Here is a 19,610-nt window from a genome sequence, read left to right on the forward strand (position 1 = left end):
GTGGACAGAAGTGTGTAGCCGACCTTCAGTGAGGTACAGATCAACATCCAGGAGTGACATAGGATTTGTAACAGGACTATGTGATATTTAATTGGGAACATGCATTTAATGGTTACAAACATTTTAACAGGTCACCGTCACCATGAGTCCATATGACATCTAAACCAAACCAGGGGCTGAAGGCTCATAGATCCAAGAGAAGCCGCCTTCAACAGGTCCTTGAAAAGTTGGCGTAGGAAGGAGCCATCCTCATTCCAATGGCCACACTACTGACCTGTTTGTATGTCTGACATTCGCCTTACAGCTGCCTCTTAAAAAGCTCTAGCTTACACAGCCAAAGGTTTCTTAATTCCATGTTGTCCCGGATTTGTACCACGTAGATCTATTCTGATGTAGACTTCCCATCACAATTAATTAAACTACTTTCCTCTACGAAAGAATGCCAATACCATATTTACTACACAAGACATCTACAGTATCCTATGGTATTCCTTCATTATCAACGCGGTGGAGCGAAAAGAAACGATAACAATTAAATTCATTGTTGAAATGATATATATACATTTTTTTTGTAATTGCTAACATATCTAGTCACATGAATGTACAGTTACGCGGTCTAAAACAAGATTGTTTCGAAAGTAATCTCTGGCATAACTGACGCGTCTCAAGTAGCGTTTCAGCGATCTTCCGTAGAATGCAAGCATACAAAAAATGAGCTTTACCGATGTAATTTATATGTTTTGTGGATTTTCACGGTTACGGGCGTTTGCGTGTCACGTAATCGCAATCTAAGGATGCATGTCTGTGCGTTGCAGAACGACCAAGCTTACATTCAACGATTCGGTCCACTAGGAACTGTCACACATACCTCAGGCAACAGCTGATGCTTCAAAGATCTTACGCGAAGTTTGTCAGTACTTGGTAGTATTTTGCTTCTCGAAAGGTTCCTTTCTGAAGACTGTAGTAGTATTTTTTATGAAAATTGTCTTATTCTCGATTATTACGAAGTTGCTAGTGTTTATAGCTCAGAGTCACGAAATAATGCACTATTTCGTGAATCAGCTGTGGTTGTAGAAGTGTCATAACTTCATTCCAAACTGTATAGTAAATGTTGTTGGAAATGTTGATGTAGGTAGCGGGCCCTGGTGCGAAGAGTGAAATACACATGTTCTAAATAGTTTACCGATGGATTTTTCTGGTGATCCAACTGGCAGCGAAAATACTGCCTTTGAGATAGATGAACAGTTGCGCAAACTGACAGTTAATAGTGACAATAGTTTTACATTTACCGAAACTCAGACTCGCGAAGTGCTGCACGTAACACACAATGAAATCGTTTCAGAGTGCTTCAGTGATGCTCTTTCAGAACAGGCAGACACTGTTGACGGCGCCAATTTCAGTACATTGTCAACATGGGAATGCGTACCTCCTGAGTCGAAGAATCTGGACAGAGTTGTGGACGTCCTCTCGCCGGAAGAAGTTAGGTGGTTTTATAAAAGTGAAACTGAAAAGCGATGGCTAGAGTTTAGTGGATATGATTCTTTGCGAATAGAATATAAATATCAGGATGTGTTTCATAAGTGGCATAGTGCTCATTACCCAGAAGACAAGGAAAATGAGACAGAAGAGTCCAACGATACCGGTTGTGCCTTATTTTCAGAAAACGATAGCTTTAAACATGACGATTCAAGCAACAATTTCGGCAAAGCCGATTCAAGCTTTACAACAGACTCTGAGCATAAAATCGTCGTCCGTGGTGGATTATATGAAGTAGATCTCCATGCTTGGAAGTGCAATTCCATTTATTGGCCAGGTACATAATTTCTTATGTGAATACATATTGCTTGAAGGACTATGTTATTCATTAAAATGAAGTAGGAGAGATAATGTAATACCAATTTGATACACATTTTAGGCATATTTTCAAGTCTGTCTGATGTGACTGCAGAATGTATCACCTTTTATCTCTGCATTTATAATGTGCATGTAGTCACTATTGATTAAAATATTCATCTGCAGTGTGCTTATTCAAGTTTCTGGAAGCAAAAAATGGCCATTACTTAAAACACACAGCAATATGTAATCAATGGTATCCTGTGTGATTTTTGCATCACACCAAACAAAGTATATATCTGCATCTAAAAAAGTTCTCAGTTCCCCTTGCTTATCAGTAGTAGATTTTAATTAAAATCAAGAAGCTCTGAACAGTACGGAATTTGTTAAATTTGACGTGTTACAATGAATGAAATATTCTGTGTAACACTTAGCATGGGTGCAAATGATGCATTTAATAATTCAACAGCAGTGCTGTCGAGATTTTTAATTTAAAATATTTGTTCCAACTGTAGCTTACGTTAATCACATTTATATCACTTAAATGTTTTATGTTGCTTATAGTTGCATTTGTCATACAGTGATTAGCTGTGACAAGGCCTGTGTGTATAAAAAAAGGGGATTAGTTGTAGATGTATGTTTTGGTGTCTGTTTGGTATAGAAAACTGTCTTGGACAACTGTTATTGCGCTGTTCTGGTTTTGGCTTTTGCAGTGTAACACATAATTGCTGAGGCTCTCTCAAGTGAGACTGAGTGATGACTAATTCTGATACATTAAAATTGTTGGACTGAACATTTACTTATCATTCTGAAGCAATGTTGTTGATGTTGGTTTAAGCCACCATATTGACATTAATTGTAATGAAATAGTCCCTTCTGATTTTATTGTCTGTTGAAGGAAGCCACCAAATGAGACTTAATTTTATTATGATTATCAGTCCCTGTTGTTGCTTCCATCAGCAGTCACAATCATTTTCTGGAGACAGTGAACAGGTCCTCTGTTAAAAAATTGTAGAGCTTCGGTAACACACCTGACATATGAGCTCGGAATCCTCACAACAGTTATGGTGGCAAAGAATGCCTTATATGCTGCTTTAATTTTGTATAATTTAAATAGTGAATTTTAAGAGAGACCACTCACCAAAAAGCAGAAGTGCTGAGGCATTGATAGGGATGCACAAAAAAAGAAGGAACACACACACTCCCCTTCCTACTTACTTACTTACTTACTTACTTACTTACTTACTTACTTACTTACTTACTTACTTACTTACTTACTTACTTACTTACTTACTTACTTACTTACCTACCTACCTATCTATAGCTTCTGTAATAAATGTTGTCATGTTGCCCGCTACATAGTGTCTGACAGGGGTACTGGCAAGCAGTGTGCACTTAGAATCTTGAGAGTCCAATTGAGGAGCTACTTGATTGAGATGTAGTGGCTCCGATCGTGAAAACTGACAACAGCCGTGAGAGTAGTGTACTGGCCATAAGCCCCTCCATAGACACATCAACTGATGCCTATTGGTTGTGGATGACATGATCATCGGTTGGTACCATTGGTCTCTCCGAGGCCCGTACACACAGAGAAATGGGCTGTGGGCTTTGTAGGGTAAGCTGGATACAGGGAGAAGGATGAAAGAGGCAAGAAGATAGTTGGGCAAGGGTAGCTAATGGCTTTCAGGGAGGTAGCTGGTTTGTTGCCTAGGAATGTGGGAGGGCAGAAGGTAGGGGTATCAGGTGCTTGGGATAGACATGTGGGCACAGGTGTGAAAGCTGTCAGGGAGTGGCACACAATGAAGGTAATGTGGGGACATGAAATGGGAGGTGGTTATAGGACAGAGTAAGGGGAAACTTTGGGGTGTGGAGGATTTGGCGGCAGGAGGTTAATGAAGATCGAGGTCAGGAGCGTTGTGGGAGTGAAGGGTGTATTGCAAGAATAACTCATCTGCGTAGCTCAGAAAAGATGGTGACAGAGGGAATGATTTTTGTTTGGTGTACTCCTAATTTTTTTTTACTATTGGCTGAACCTGATAGTGTTACACAAGACAAAATTTCCATTCTCATGTGTTTCGTTTTACCCCCAGTTGATACTGTGGCAATTGAAATATTCTACTATGAATTTGGTATTTTGGTTTTGGCATCGAGAAAGTGAATTTTTCTCTTTGAGATTTGTGTATGGGTGTGACTGTGAAGTTTTCACTTTTGATTGTTGGTATTTCAATGTCATTATTTGTGATTTTACTTACAGAGGTCACAATGATGGATGGTCTAATGAATGTAGCACTTAATTTTTTTCATTATAATCGATATTTCAGAAAAGCCTGCAACTGTGACATTTACCATTTACAAAGACAAAAAATCCATTAGTTACTTATTAGCTAACTGACACAGATTTTCATTTTTTAAATGACAAATATGACACTGCCATGTTTGGAGTGTAATGCTCCACAGCTGATCCCATTCCTTGTATTTAATGTGTTGTTCCTTCTCTGGCTCTGTGAGTTTCTTGAGTGCATAATACATTCCATTTATGTGTTTGGCAGACTGTCAATAAGATATCATACTTGTTCCTTGTAATTCCCGTGATGTTTAGGCTTGCAGTCATCATATTCTGCTTTGAGAAGTGCCTGTTTTGATTATAATGGTGGTTGTGTGTTGTAGTGAGGGCGCACGACAGCCAGGTCCTTAGTGATCATACTAAAATTTAATGAGATGAGTGTGGATAAAGGTCACAAAATTATTAAAATGGGAACTGCAAGTAAAAACATAAAGGATGTCCTAAAAACATGAGTATGTGTGCATGGCCACACATTGTTCACTGTAATAAAAAGGATGAGCCAACTGCTATACAACACACTGAAATCTCCAGCCTAAAGTCTTTGGCCAGAGTCCAGACACATAACAAAATTTTAAAAGCTCAACCACACTTTTCTTGCCATCAGCTAAATAGAGGACAAATGTCCACCTAAATTTGCTTGTGCCCACTTATCATAAAATAATATGCACTCAGTTAAAATACGATGTATAGCAATTTGCACACCACTGGCGTCATAGACTGACTCTCTTCAGTGTAAAAAGCCATGCATTAGAGCACAGTGCCCAATTCGGAGGAAAGTCAGAGCCACCTCATCTTCCTGTAGTGACCGGCATCGGAAATGTCAAGGCCAGGTAATTTGCTTCACCAGCCACAGTTTATTGTCTGTTACTGCCAGCCACTCCTCCTTCCTATACCACCACCACCACCACCACCACCACCACCACCACCACCACCACCACTTCCTCCTCATTCTCATCCTCCCCCCCTCCCCCTTCCCCCCACTATTGATGGATCTGTGACTCACCAAAGAGATGACAATCTGCAGGGAAATGGCACATTGTCTTCCCTGCAGGCCTCCTTGGTGGCTTTGCGTACTTACTGATTTCCCCAAATTTCCTGGTGCCCTAATATGTAGTAAAATTACATTTCCTACCTCTGCTCTTGTATGACATCCGGTTGATCGTGTATGAACTGGACCATTTTCTCTGCTGGGTATGTGCACTGCAACAATTGTAGAGCACTAAGGGAAACGGAGCAGATGAGAAATAGTTTGCACTGAAGATGGCTCATCTGCTTAAGCGCCTTTAGGATTGCATGGAGCTCTGTAAAAAATAGAGTATAATGATGGGGAAGACAAATCCTGAAGAAGACACGATTGGGAAGGATGATTGAACACCCAAGGGAGGCCCCTTCTTGGATGTTGTCAGTGTACTCAACTTTCAAATCGTGATGCCTGTCTAAAGTAGTGTTGTTGTTTTTGTTGTGGTCTTCAGTCCAGAGACTGGTTTGATGCATCTCTCCATGCTTCTCTATCCTTCGCAAGCTTCATCATCTCCCAGTACCTACTGCAACCTACATCCTTCTGAATCTGTTTAGTGTATTCATCTCTTGGTCTCCCTCTACGATTTTTACCCTCCACACTGCCATCCAATACTAAATTGGTGATCCCTTGATGCCTAAGAATATGCCCTACCAACCTATCCCTTCTTCTAGTCAAGTTGTGCCACAAATTTCCTTTCTCCCCAATTCTATTCAATACCTGCTCATTAGTTATGTGACCTACCCATCTAATCTTCAGCATTCTTCTGTAGCACCACATTTCGAAAGCTTCTATTCTCTTCTTACCCAAACTATTTATCGTCCACGTTTCACTTTCATACATGGCTACACTCCATACAAATATTTTCAGAAATGGCTTCCTGACACTTAAATTTATACTCGATGATAATAAATTTCTCTTCTTCAGAGACGCTTTCCTTGCCATTGTCAGTCGACATTGTATATCCTCTCTACTTCGACCATCATCAGTTATTTTTCTCCCCAAATAGCAAAACCCATTTATTACTTTAAGCCTCTCATTTCCTAATCTAATTCCCACAGCATCACCTGATTTAATTCGACTACATTCCATTATCCTCGTTTTGCTTCTGTTGATGTTCGTCTTATATCCTCCTTTCAAGACACTATCCATTCCATTCAGCTGCTCTTCCAAGTCCTTTGCTGTCTCTGACAGAATTATAATGTCATTGGCGAACCAAAAAGTTTTTATTTCTTATCCATGGATTTTAATTCCTACTCCAAATTTTTCTTTTGTTTCCTTTACTGCTTGCTCAATATACAGATTGAATAACATCGAGGAGAGGCTACAGCCCTGTCTCACTCCCTTCCCAACCAGCCTTCCCTTTCATGCCCCTCGACTCTTATAAATGCCATCTGGTTTGTAAATAGCCTTTCGCTCCGTGTATTTTACCCCTTCCATGTTCAGAACTTGAAAGAGAGTATTCCAGTCAACATTGTCAAAAGCTTTCTCTAAGTATACAAATGCTAGAAACATAGGTTTGCCTTTCCTTAATCTATTTTGTAAGATAAGTCGTAAGGTCAGTATTGCCTCACGTGTTCCAACATTTCTACGGAATCCAAACTGATCTTCCCCGAGGTCGGCTTCTAGCAGTTTTTCCATTCGGCTGTAAAGAATTCGTGTTAGTATTTTGTGGCCGTGACTTATTAAAATGATAGTCCAGTAATTTTCACATCTGTTAACACCTGCTTTCTTTGGAATTTGAATTATTATATTCTTCTTGAAGTCTGAGGGCATTTCGCGCGTCTCATACATCTTGCTCACTAGACGGTAGAGTTTTGTTAGGCCTGACTATCCCAGGGCTGCCATTAGTTCTAATGGGATGTTGTCTACTCTTGGAGCCTTGTTTTGACTTAGGTCTGTCAGTACTCTGTCAGACTCTTCACACAGTATTGTATCTCCTATTTCATCTTCATCTACATTCTCTTCCATTTCTATAATATGGTCCTCAAGAACATCGCCCTTGTATAGACCCTCTATATACTCCTTTCACCTTTCTGCTTTCCCTTCTTTGCTTAGTACTGCATTTCCATCTGATCTCTTGATATTCATACAAGTCGTTCTCTTTTCTCCAAAGATCTCTTTAATTTTCCTTTCGTCAATTAAATTCAATATCTCTTCTGTTACCCAAGGACTTCTACTAGCCCCCATCTTTTTACCTACTTAATCTTCTGCTACCTTCACTATTTCGTCTCTCAAAGCTACCCATTCTTCTTCTACTGTATTTTTTCCCCCCATTCTTGACAATCGTTCCCTAAAGCTCTCTCTGAAACTCTTTACAACCTGTGGTTCTTTCAGTTTATCAGGGTCCCATCTCCTGTCTTACAATTTAAAACCTGGTTCCTAAATCTCTGTCTTACCATTATATAATTTATCTGATACCGTCCAGTATCTCCAGGCTTCTTCCGTGTGTACAACCTTCTTTCATGATACCTGAACCAAGTGTTAGCTATAATTAAGTTATGCTCTGTGCAAAATTCTACCATGTGGCTTCCTCTTTCATTCCTTACTCCCATTCCATATTCACCTACTATGTTTCCTTCTCTTCCTTTTCTCGAGTTCCAGTCACTCGTGACTATTAAATTTTCGTCTCCCTTCACTATCTGAATAATTTCTTTTATCTCATCATACATTTCATCAATCTCTTCGTCATCTGTGGAGCTAATTGGCATATAAACTTGTAGTACTGTGGTAGACGTGGGCTTCATATCTATCTTGGCCACAATAATGCGTTCACTATGCTATTTGTAGTAGCTTAGGTGCATTCCTATTTTTTTTTTTTTAATTCGTTATTAAACTTCCTCCTGCATTACCCCTATTTGATTTTGTATTTATAACCCTGTATTCACCTGACCAAAAGTCTTGTTCCTCCTGCCACCAAACTTCACTAATTCCCACTATATCTAACTTTAACCTGTACATTTCCCCTTTTTAAATTTTCTAACCTACCTGCCCGATTAAGGGATCTGACATTCCACGCTCCGATCTGTAGAACGCCAGTTTTCTTTCTCCTGATAACAACATCCTCCTGAGTAGTCCCTGCCTGGAGATCCGAGTGGGGGACTATTTTGCCTCCGGAAATTTTACCCAAGAGGAAGCCATCATCATTTGTCCATACAGTAAAGCTGCATGCCCTCGAGAAAAATTATGTCCGTAGTTTCCCCTTGTTTTCAGCCGTTTGCAGTACCAGCACAGCAAGGCCGTTTTGGTTAGTGTTACAAGGCCAGATCAGTCAATTATCCAGATTGTTGCCCCTGCAACTACTGAAAAGGCTGCTGCCCCTCTTCGGGGAACAACACGTTTGTCTGGCCTCTCAACAGATACACCTCCATTGTGGTTGCACATACAGTATGGCTATCTGTATTGCTGAGGCACGCAAGCCTCCCCACCGATGGTAAGGTCCTTGATTCATGTCTGTTAAAAACAGACATTTAAACATAATATCTGGAGTCCAATGTTTCTTAAAATTCATCAAGCGTAAAATAATTCTGGGTCCTGTAGGAGCCAAGTTGGTGACTATTCTCCAGCCTAAAGCTGTTGGCTCACAGACCGTGCATCCGAACGTTGAGTGTGCCGAGTTTCTGATGTCATTGCGTGGAATAACACGTTCGGGAGTCTTTCCGAATGTGCAGAGCAGTATCTGGCATGTCAGATATTCTGAGCGTGCATCTGAGCGTTGACCCATGAGATGGCACAACGCCACCTACGTCACACGCACGCTGTCTCCTTCAGTACAGAGTTATGAGGCGCCATATTGGCATTCATTTCAAGCCTATATGTACACTCCTGGAAATGCAAAAAGAACACATTGACACCGGTGTGTCAGACCCACCATACTTGCTCCGGACACTGCGAGAAGGCTGTACAAGCAATGATCACACGCACGGCTCGGCAGACACACCAGGAACCGCGGTGTTGGCCGTCGAATGGCGCTAGCTGCGCAACATTTGTGCACTGCCGCCGTCAGTGTCAGCCAGTTTGCCGTGGCATACGGAGCTCCATCACAGTCTTTAACACTGGTAGCATGCCGCGACAGCGTGGACGTGAACCGTATGTGCAGTTGACGGACTTTGAGCGAGGGCGTATAGTGGGCATGCGGGAGGCCGGGTGGACGTACCCCCGAATTGCTCAACACGTGGGGCATGAGGTCTCCACAGTACATCGATGTTGTCGCCAGTGGTCGGCGGAAGGTGCACGTGCCCGTCGACCTGGGACCGGACCGCAGCGATGCACGGATGCAAGCCAAGACCGTAAGATCCTACGCAGTGCCGTAGGGGACCGCACCGCCACTTCCCAGCAAATTAGGGACACTGTTATTCCTGGGGTATCAGCGAAGACCATTCGCAACCGTCTCCATGAAGCTGGGCTATGGTACCGCACACCGTTAGGCCGTCTTCCGCTCACGCCCCAAGATGGTGCAGCCCGCCTCCAGTGGTGTCGCGACAGGCGTGAATGGAGGGACGAATGGAGACGTGTCGTCTTCAGCGATGAGAGTCGCTTCTGCCTTGGTGCCAATGATGGTCGTATGCGTGTTTGGTGCCGTGCAGGTGAGCGCCACAATCAGGACTGCATACGACCGAGGCACACAGGGCCAACACCCGGCATCATGGTGTGGGGAGCGATCTCCTACACTGGCCGTACACCTCTGGTGATCGTCGAGGGGACACTGAATAGTGCACGGTACATCCAAACCGTCATCGAACCCATCGTTCTACCATTCCTAGACCGGCAAGGGAACTTGCTGTTCCAACAGGACAATGTACGTCCGCATGTATCCCGTGCCACCCAACGTGCTCTTGAAGGTGTAAGTCAACTACCCTGGCCAGCAAGATCTCCGGATCTGTCCCCCATTGAGCATGTTTGGGACTGGATGAAGCGTCGTCTCATGCGGTCTGCACGTCCAGCACGAACGCTGGTCCAACTGAGGCGCCAGGTGGAAATGGCATGGCAAGCCGTTCCACAGGACTACATCCAGCATCTCTACGATCGTCTCCATGGGAGAATAGCAGCCTGCATTGCTGCGAAAGGTGGATATACACTGTACTAGTGCCGACATTGTGCATGCTCTGTTGCCTGTGGTTCTGTCAGTGTGATCATGTGATGTATCTGAACCCAGGAATGTGTCAATAAAGTTTCCCCTTCGTGGGACAATGAATTCACGGTGTCCTTATTTCAATTTCCAGGAGTGTATATATGCCGTTTCTGAGCACCAGCAAACTGAGAATGACTGGGAAACCCGTTGTTAACTGTGATTCGTTGCAATAAAATAATGTGAAACATCATATTCGTGGCAAAAGAATTATTATAACTTGCGTATTATGAGAGTAGGCTATTTGAAGGCAGCGACACACTGAAGATCCACCCAAAACGCATTGTTCTTGGTACAATTTGTTATATTAAATTTCAATTAGTAAAATATGTATGATTAAGGTTTTCATTAGGGGGACATATTATGCCATAAAGGCTGTGTTGTTGGTGTAGAGTAATGAATAGTGTCACTGTCAGCTGTTGAGTAGTGTGCTGGGGCTGGGGCGGTGGTTCGCGTCTCGCCTTTTCCAATTTTTTTTCCTAACATTCGTGTTTTTATTTGGTTCTGATACTTTATTATTAGTTTAATATAAGTATATACTATATTATTTGATGTTATGTAAATATAAGTTCACCTTTTTTTTTTTTTTTTAGGGGTTACTTTGTTCGATTGGCTTAATCTACAGGACAGCTTGTGCTATATGTATGAAGATATTTTGCTCCTCTTTCTTTTATGCTTCGTAATTCACATGTTGCGAAGATTCTGTTACTGGGTAGGAACAGTGATCAAGTAAGACTGACCTTGGGGTTTTACTAAAATGTGGGAATGGTGAAATAATGTTTATCTTATGAGGAGAAGTATTCCAAATTTGTACCGCACTGTTTGTAATGGAACTTTTAATAAGTCTGTATCCTTATTGATTGGACATGGTACTTTCCTTTTCGTAGACGATGGAGGAAATGTGCGTTTTAATAGACCTAACGTGGGAATTTTATGTGCTCCCATTGAGTAAACAATTTGATTTATGAACTAGAAACATCCCTCAACTGCCACTGGAGTGCGTTGCGATCGTGTATACCACACTAGGGCCCATGTATCATATGCACAAGTCACTTCGTTCCTGAGCATTCAGCAGCACGTTGAACTTGGCATGCACAATGTTAACGTTCGACAGCACTGTCGCTGTGCCGACAGCTTTAGTGTAAATCCTTAAAAAACCACCACACTTATTTCCAAAAGGCAGTCCTTCACACAAAACCTACAGTGCTCAGTGACAAGTTTGGAAAAGCCTTCCCATTGATGGCTGAGCAGTGGTATGGTGTGTAGGTGTGTGTTGCGTGGAGAGTCTTTTAGAGACCTGGCGCACCATAAGTCGTCACCTGATGTGATGCGGCAGCTCATGAGCTCCAGCACAAAGGCTCGGTGTTTGGGCTTGGTTCGAAAGGCTACACTAACCTCCCGAATTCTTTCATGGTGAACCACATCCAACATGTTAAAAAGAGGGTCATGCAGACCCATATACTGTGTACCCGTAATCAAGATGAGATCACACAAAGGCCCTGTGAAACTGGAGTGGGAAAGTCTGGTTTGCCACACATGAATTGTGGCTAAGACATTTTAAAATAATGAGTGCTTTCAGGAACTGTCTTTTTAGGACCCAAAGGCATGGCAAGGATGAAAGTTTCAAGTCAACTGTGAGGCCCAGAAATTTCACTGTGTTTTTAAAATTAAGGACAGTGTCCTTCATACTGAACTCAGGAAAACTTAAAATTGAACATCTATGTTTAGAAAAACTCCGCGCGCGCACACGCACACACACACACACACACACACAGTTTTTTCAGTTGAGAATTTGTAAATCTTCTTCTCTGCCCACTTATCCAACTGTCAAAGAGTCATTTGTAACAGATGAGTTGTTCTTGTTGTGTGGCTCAAAGAGGAACAAAATACAGGGAAGACATCAATAAACAAAATACACTGGGCAGGAGGTGTAACAATGGACATAATACAGTTTATAGGTATGGCAAAGACTATCACACTTATAACACTACCTTGAGGGATACAATTCTCCTGCTCGAAGTGGTAAGAGAGGATGTCACCATCTCGATATGTAAAATAGTGGGGTGGGAGGAAGACCACATGAAGATGGGAAGACATCCTCAAAAACCCAATTCATGAAGCTGCCTTAAGATAATATACCTCTGGGTAGTGCCTTAGATCTACTCAGTTACAAAAAATATAGCGAGGGGGTGATCATGGTGCAGGAAAGCCTGTTGTATAGCCACTTCCAGGAGAGCCAAGTTATCAGAAGTAGAGTGATATCTCCAGAAGCCACACTTACAGCAACTAAGGAACTGCCTGGATTCTGATATCCAGACAAGATGAAAGCTGACCATCCACTAGTTAAGTTCTTTTTATTGCTGCTACTGAAGGCAACACTACTCAGGGATTATTCGTCCTTCACATTTTTTAAAAGTGGAATTAAAATGTCCTCTTTCAATGAGTCGGGAAAATGATCTGACACTGATATGCAAATAAATTTGAAGAAGGCAAAGAAATCCTCCACACACTTTTCACCTTGTCCTGCAAGGTGTCGTGACGTATTATAATGGATACTATTAAGACCAGATCATAAGCTGCAGATAATGCAAGATCCAGCTCCCACATGAAGAAAGTGAAGTTGTATTCTTCATTTGTGGTGACATTCAAGTATCAACTCTCCCTCTTAGTAGTCACTCTATACCACCTGAAAGCTGAATCCTGACTGGTAGTGGTGACAACGGTGCCAAAATAGGCTGCCAAAGTCTGGCCATTGTCTCGTGTGTTGGTCTGGAGTTTGCGATTCCACATTTGGTCTGGAGTTTGCAATTCCACATTACAACAGCCACGGAGCACCTCTCTCCTCTCTCAAAAGTGCTCCTGATGGACTTCACACAACTGTAACATTAGCGGAATACTTGGTGGCAATTAAGAACTGTTCCCCCGAAGTCTTCTAGCTCTCACTAATAATTTGTAGACCTTTTCTTAATGCTGATGGCAGAGCAGCATTTGTCATTTCACTAAAGCACAGGCTGCCACTTCAATTGGCCTGAAGACTGGGAAATGTATGCTTTGTGTAATATGATCAAACCATTCCTGGACACTGTTATGGTTGACAAACATGACAAATTGGTTGTAAAGCATCCAATCTGTCCTACTGAATGGAAGTCATGGTAGCTTTTAGGGTAGTGTGTGCAATGGCTTGAGAGGATACTGAGAGACTGATAGCACTGAATGACCCTTCCAGTGCTGAACTACGTGGAATTTAAAGTGTCTCTCTTGAGGACGGACACACACACATTGGTCTACCCTGAGCTAATAGATGTAGTTCCTCACTCAAGTTCCACTGTAGTATGGAAGCCATTTTAACTGTGTGGCTTTACTGTGTCTTTTGCCCTATCCTTCCTTTGCAGTGGGGAGACAGCACTGGAAAGGGGGAGGGGGGGCTGTTACTTGAGGGACTCTATGGTTCCTGCGGACAGACATTGACATCTGTTCCATCGATAATATGGTCATCATCTGATCCATCAGGCAGGACAATGGTTGCATGGTTTGATGGATTTGGACTGGATTGTTTTGGCCATTTGGTTTTCATCCACATCATGGCTTTTGGGGGACAGTGGTGATGGCCATTTTTACAGATATGTTTTTTGTTATCTTTCCCTGCCTTCTGTATTTGTTATCTGTGCTGATATGTGCTGCCATAACTATTTCAGATGTAGGAAAGTGTGGTTTCTTGACTTTCTATGCATATTTGCAGCTAAATTGACAACTGCAGGTAAATGTGCTCTCCTCAGCTGTCAGCATCTGGGTACCAACACTACTTTTCTGTACTGGCTGCTTCAATGTTGAGGCAAGTGTCTGCACAAAAGTTTGTGGCTGTGAGGCCTTAGATGTCTTCTTCACATCAGAGTATGAAATGCACTCTGTCACTTTGATCTCTTGGGTTTCTTCTTTCTCTGCAAAGACAGGACATTCTTAGCTACATTTGGCAGATGTGGCTTATCTGTACAAGGGCCAGGTACTCAGTGCACAGCTCTGCCTAAATGTGTCAATTGTTCTAACAGCCAGCCTGTGTGTAGCTAAGAATGTCCAGTATTAATTGATGAGAAGAAGATCCAGGAGATCAAAATCATGAAATATGTACCGTATTCTGAGGCAAAGAAAGCATTTCAGGGAAGACGGCACTCTACTTTCATAAAATAATTTGCTTCTGCAACAAAGCACCTCACTTCTAAAATTTATGTAGATACACAGACTATTAACAAATGCAGGAGGTACAGGCACCTGAGCTGCAACTTTATTTGTTACACTGCACCAATGCACAAACGTTCAGCAAAGAGGAATGCCAATGGCCAGAGAAGAGCAGATCTTGAAGATTACTGCTCATGTCCAATTGGAAGATAAAGGAAAGAAAACTGCTGTGGTTCAGTTTTATTTTGGGCCATCATCACCAAAAGACAGATTTGTACCATTATAACCAATGACCAAAACTTTTTTCTGGAGCATGACCTTCCATTCAGGCCCCTTCACATCCTTTCCTAAAGACATCCAAAAGATGATCATCCAATTGAATTATAGTAGATACACTCCTGGAAACTGAAATAAGAACACCGTGAATTCATTGTCCCAGGAAGGGGAAACTTTCTTGACACATTCCTGGGGTCAGATACATCACATGATCACACTGACAGAACCACAGGCACATAGACACAGGCAACAGAGCATGCACAATGTCGGCACTAGTACAGTGTATATCCACCTTTCGCATCAATGCAGGCTGCTATTCTCCCATGGAGACGATCGTAGAGATGCTGGATGTAGTCCTGTGGAACGGCTTGCCATGCCATTTCCACCTGGCACCTCAGTTGGACCAGCGTTCATGCTGGACGTGCAGACTGAGACGATGCTTCATCCAGTCCCAAACATGCTCAATGGGGGACAGATCCGGAGATCTTGCTGGCCAGGGTAGTTGACTTACACCTTCAAGAGCACGTTGGGTGGCACGGGATACATGCGGACGTGCATTGTCCTGTTGGAACAGCAAGTTCCCTTGCCGGTCTAGGAATGGTAGAACGATGGGTTAGATGACGGTTTGGATGTACCGTGCACTATTCAGTGTCCCCTCGACGATCACCAGAGGTGTACGGCCAGTGTAGGAGATCGCTCCCCACACCATGATGCCGGGTGTTGGCCCTGTGTGCCTCGGTCGTGTGCAGTCCTGATTGTGGCGCTCACCTGCACGGCACCAAACACGCATACGACCATCATTGGCACCAAGGCAGAAGCGACTCTCATTGCTGAAGATGACACATCTCCATTCGTCCCTCCATTCACGCCTGTCGCGACACCACTGGAGGCGGGCTGCACGATGTTGGGGCGTGAGCGGAAGACGGCCTAACGGTGTGCGGGACCGTAGCCCAGCTTCATGGAGACGGTTGCGAATGGTCCTCGCCGATACCCCAGGAGCAACAGTGTCCCTAATTTGCTGGGAAGTGGCGGTGCGGTCCCCTACGGCACTGCGTAGGATCCTACGGTCTTGGCGTGCATCCGTGCGTCGCTGCGGTCCGGTCCCAGGTCGACGGGCACGTGCACCTTCCGCCGACCACTGGCGACAACATCGATGTAGTGTGGAGACCTCACGCCCCACGTGTTGAGCAATTCGGGGGTATGTCCACCGGCCTCGTGCATGCCCACTATACGCCCTCGCTCAAAGTCCGTCAACTGCACATACGGTTCACGTCTACGCTGTCGCGGCATGCTACCAGTGTTAAAGACTGCGACGGAGCTCCGTATGCCATGGCAAACTGGCTGACACTGACGGCGGCGGTGCACAAATGTTGCGTAGCTAGCGCCATTTGACGGCCAACACCGCAGTTCCTGGTGTGTCCGCTGTGCCGTGCGTGTGATCATTGCTTGTACAGCCTTCTCGCAGTGTCCGGAGCAAGTATGGTGGGTCTGACACACTGGTGTCAATGTGTTCTTTTTTCCATTTTTCAGGAGTGTATTACTGCCATCTCTCAGGAATGTGATAATTATTGTTATCATCTTGTTTGACAGTCTGCATAGCTCAATAGGAAACATGATTTTCCAGCAATCGCTGTCCAACCTCAAATGTTACCAGGAAAAGTCTATATGTTGATTTATACTGATATTCATAATAGCCTGATATGATACATTGGATGCAGAAACTTCCCCCTTCCTTCTGCTCTGAACCCCCTCCCCCTCTGTGGTGTAGGGGTCTAGACTAGACCTGCAGCCCTTCCTTGCCTGGCATAAGAGGCAACTAATAGGAGTCTTCTTATTTGGTTACATTTTTACCTTAGTATTACTTCCCTGTGTCAGCCAAGGTGTTGGTGCCTATCAGCTTCGGTGTAACGTGACTCTGGGCAACGACTACTGTGCCAGGTGGCCTATCCCTCGGTGGGGTGATGCCCAAGGAGAGAGCCTCTGATCAAAGTGAGTGGCATCGAATCAGATGATTTGTAATGAAATACATCAAACTTAATGGTGGCCATGCCAACACGGCCGTCTTAACAATCAGGAACAGTGACTTTGATAAAGAGATTAACAATCCTGTGGCATTTCCACGTTTGACCGTGCGTCAAGATGAGAGCCAAGTATGGAGAAATGGAAGTGAACAGTTTGCCGAGTTCTTGGTTTGTTTCTGAACTGACAGCAGATCTTTCACTACAATGAAGCCACTGTTTTTCATTGAAAATATTGAGGATTGGTTTGGAGATGTAGCAGCAATAGAAAAGATGAGAAATGGATCTTTGCTGATCAAAAAATTGCACGCCAATCAATCATGGGCGCTTCAGGCCTGTCTAAAGATTGGAGATACACCAGTCACCATTTCTCCTCATAACAAGCTCAATAGAATCAAGGTGTAAGCTTCCACTGGGATCCAACACTACAAACTGATGAAGAGCTGGTACTAATCTGGTGGTGTGGAGTCCATCTTGTTCACCACATCCAGAAGGGGTCAGAAAATAATGGAGCAGACACTGGAGCTTTTATCCTGGCCTTTGATGGCAACATTTTGCCTGAGAGGTTTAAGCTCTTGGTTTATAGGTGTGACGTCAGGCCTTATTTTTCTCCTCTGATGAGTGTTTCAGGGGCCAGATGTTCAGAAACATGTCCTGCTGCAATCCCAATGAGGCTATCTGTCGGGCATGTGGATGGGCATCTCATTAGGGCAGCCCTTGTGACCAAGCCCCTCATTATGTCAACTGTCTGGAACCACACCCTCCTTGTTCATCACAATGCTCAGTGTTTAAAAGGGAGAAGAAAATTCAGGAACATAAAACACTTGACCACCTGTATTATCAAGAATCAGAGTTAAAATCTGAAAGACATCATCTGACTGCTATGGTTTCAAATTTTGCTACTATTATGTCAGTCCATACCTCACCTGACAACAAGTCCTGGTGATATTCTAGAGCCTGCTCCCCAGTTGGGGATGGGAATATCAACTCCCACGCTCCCTGCTCCTGTAGCATCGGTGGTTGCCGCACCAGTGGTGCAGCCAGAGGTGCCTAATCATCAGGAACAAGAACACCTGTTAAGGTGGCACCTCTCAAGGCAAGAACTAGCAGCCACAGGCTGTGGGCTGAAGAAAAGTGTGGTCCTCTTCGCTCTCAGATAATAAAATCAGCAAATCTTCACAGAGATTGAAGTCTCACAAGGATAAGCAAAAAGATAAACTACTTTCTGAGATTTCGGATGTTCCCCTCCCCACCCCTGCAAAGGTCAAGCCTATTCACCTTGACAATGTATCACACAATCAGGCAGACTGCGACCTGGTAGCCAAGTAATCACACCCATCTTTCCATTTGCCACTTTCTGAGACCTGACTCCAATGCTCCTTCAATGAAGTTGTAACAGCTACTATCGCCATCTGACTGAACTCCATCATTTACTGGCTACTCATTCTGTAATAGGCATAGCATCTCAGAAAACCTAGTTTACAGCAGCACATTTCTGTACTCTGAGAAACTACAAACTCTGATGCACCAATTGTGTTAATGCCAAGAGAGTGTCTGGTGGGGTTTCCACCCTCATACAGTCTGATATTTTTAGTGAGCAGGTAGCTCTTACCACTGAACTAGGGTCAAGGGCCGTCAGTGTTTACCTGTCAATTTGGGTGGGAACGACTACCTCCTTCTTTCCTCGTATTGGGGACTTGAATACCCATAATTCTCTGTGGGGCAGTGACTATGTCTCACAGAGGCCAGGTACTAGAACACCTCCTTTCAGAGTTGGATGTCTGCCTACTCAACACTGGAGCTGAAGCACACTGCTGTGAGGCCCACAGAACATACTCAACTATTGATCTCACAGTCTGCACCTCGAATATCTTACCCCTGATTCAGTGGCGCATCTGTGATGATCTTTTGTGGCAGCAACCATTTTCCTTTTGTTCTCTCCCACTCTATTTTCACAGACATCTGGTACATGCTCCAAGTTGGTTGCTTCAGAAATTAGACTGGCAGGCTTTCTCTTCTACAGCCACACTTGCAGCTAGTTATGCAACGGATATCAACAATGTGTTACAGGATACTATTGATACTATTATTCATGCTGCTGCAGCAAGGATACCCTACTAGTGAGGCTCATTCCAATGATGGATCTGAAGATATAGCTACAGCTATCAGGGAATTCCGCAAAGCAGTTCAACGGTACAAGCGCCATCCCTCTATAGTTAATTTAATAACATTCAAGAGATCCTAGACGAAAGCACAGTTGGTAACAAAACAAAGGAAACAGGCTGTTGGGAGCAATATGTATCATCTATGTGATTCCACATCCCATCGTCCCAAGTATGGACTAAATCCACTGCATCTGCAGTCATCCACCACAAATGGCAGTTACTGGCACCTTGTCAATGGTAACGTCTGCACTTATCCTGTGGTAATTGCTGAATGTTTTGTGGCACACTTTGCTGAAGTATCTGCTTGCATCCTTATTTCCATTGGGGTGGAGGAGCATTTCCCTCTCAATGATGGGAAGGTATTATTATTCCTGTTCTGAAACTGGGAAAGGACCCACATATTCTAACTAACTACTGGCCAATATCTCTGACAAATGGGCTGTGTAAGCTATTCAAATGTATGGTCAACTGCCATATTTGTTGGGCCTTGAAGCCGGAGATTATATATCAAGATTCCAATGTGGTTTTCAGGCTTTCCAGTTGACCACAGATCATGTGGAAACTGCAGTGTGCAATGCTTTCACAGATCTGATTGCTGTGTGCTTTGACCTACAAAAGGTATATATTACCACTTGGTGACATCACATACTATTTA

At 43.5% G+C, this 19,610-nt stretch overlaps 1 protein-coding gene across 1 annotated transcript in view; it reads left to right on the forward strand.

Annotated features, from left to right (window-relative positions):
- The first annotated feature begins 833 nt into the window (after window positions 1–833).
- The window catches only part of LOC126284261 (phospholipase DDHD1-like), a 180,080-nt gene continuing 161,303 nt past the window's right edge, over window positions 834–19,610 (forward strand). The window contains exon 1 of the mRNA XM_049983068.1: window positions 834–1,813. Coding sequence (XP_049839025.1) covers window positions 1,186–1,813 — 628 coding nt within the window. The 5' untranslated portion in view covers window positions 834–1,185. The remainder of the gene's footprint in view (window positions 1,814–19,610) is intronic.

This window comes from Schistocerca gregaria, chromosome 8, assembly GCF_023897955.1.
Source record: "Schistocerca gregaria isolate iqSchGreg1 chromosome 8, iqSchGreg1.2, whole genome shotgun sequence".
NCBI lineage: Eukaryota > Metazoa > Arthropoda > Insecta > Orthoptera > Acrididae > Schistocerca > Schistocerca gregaria.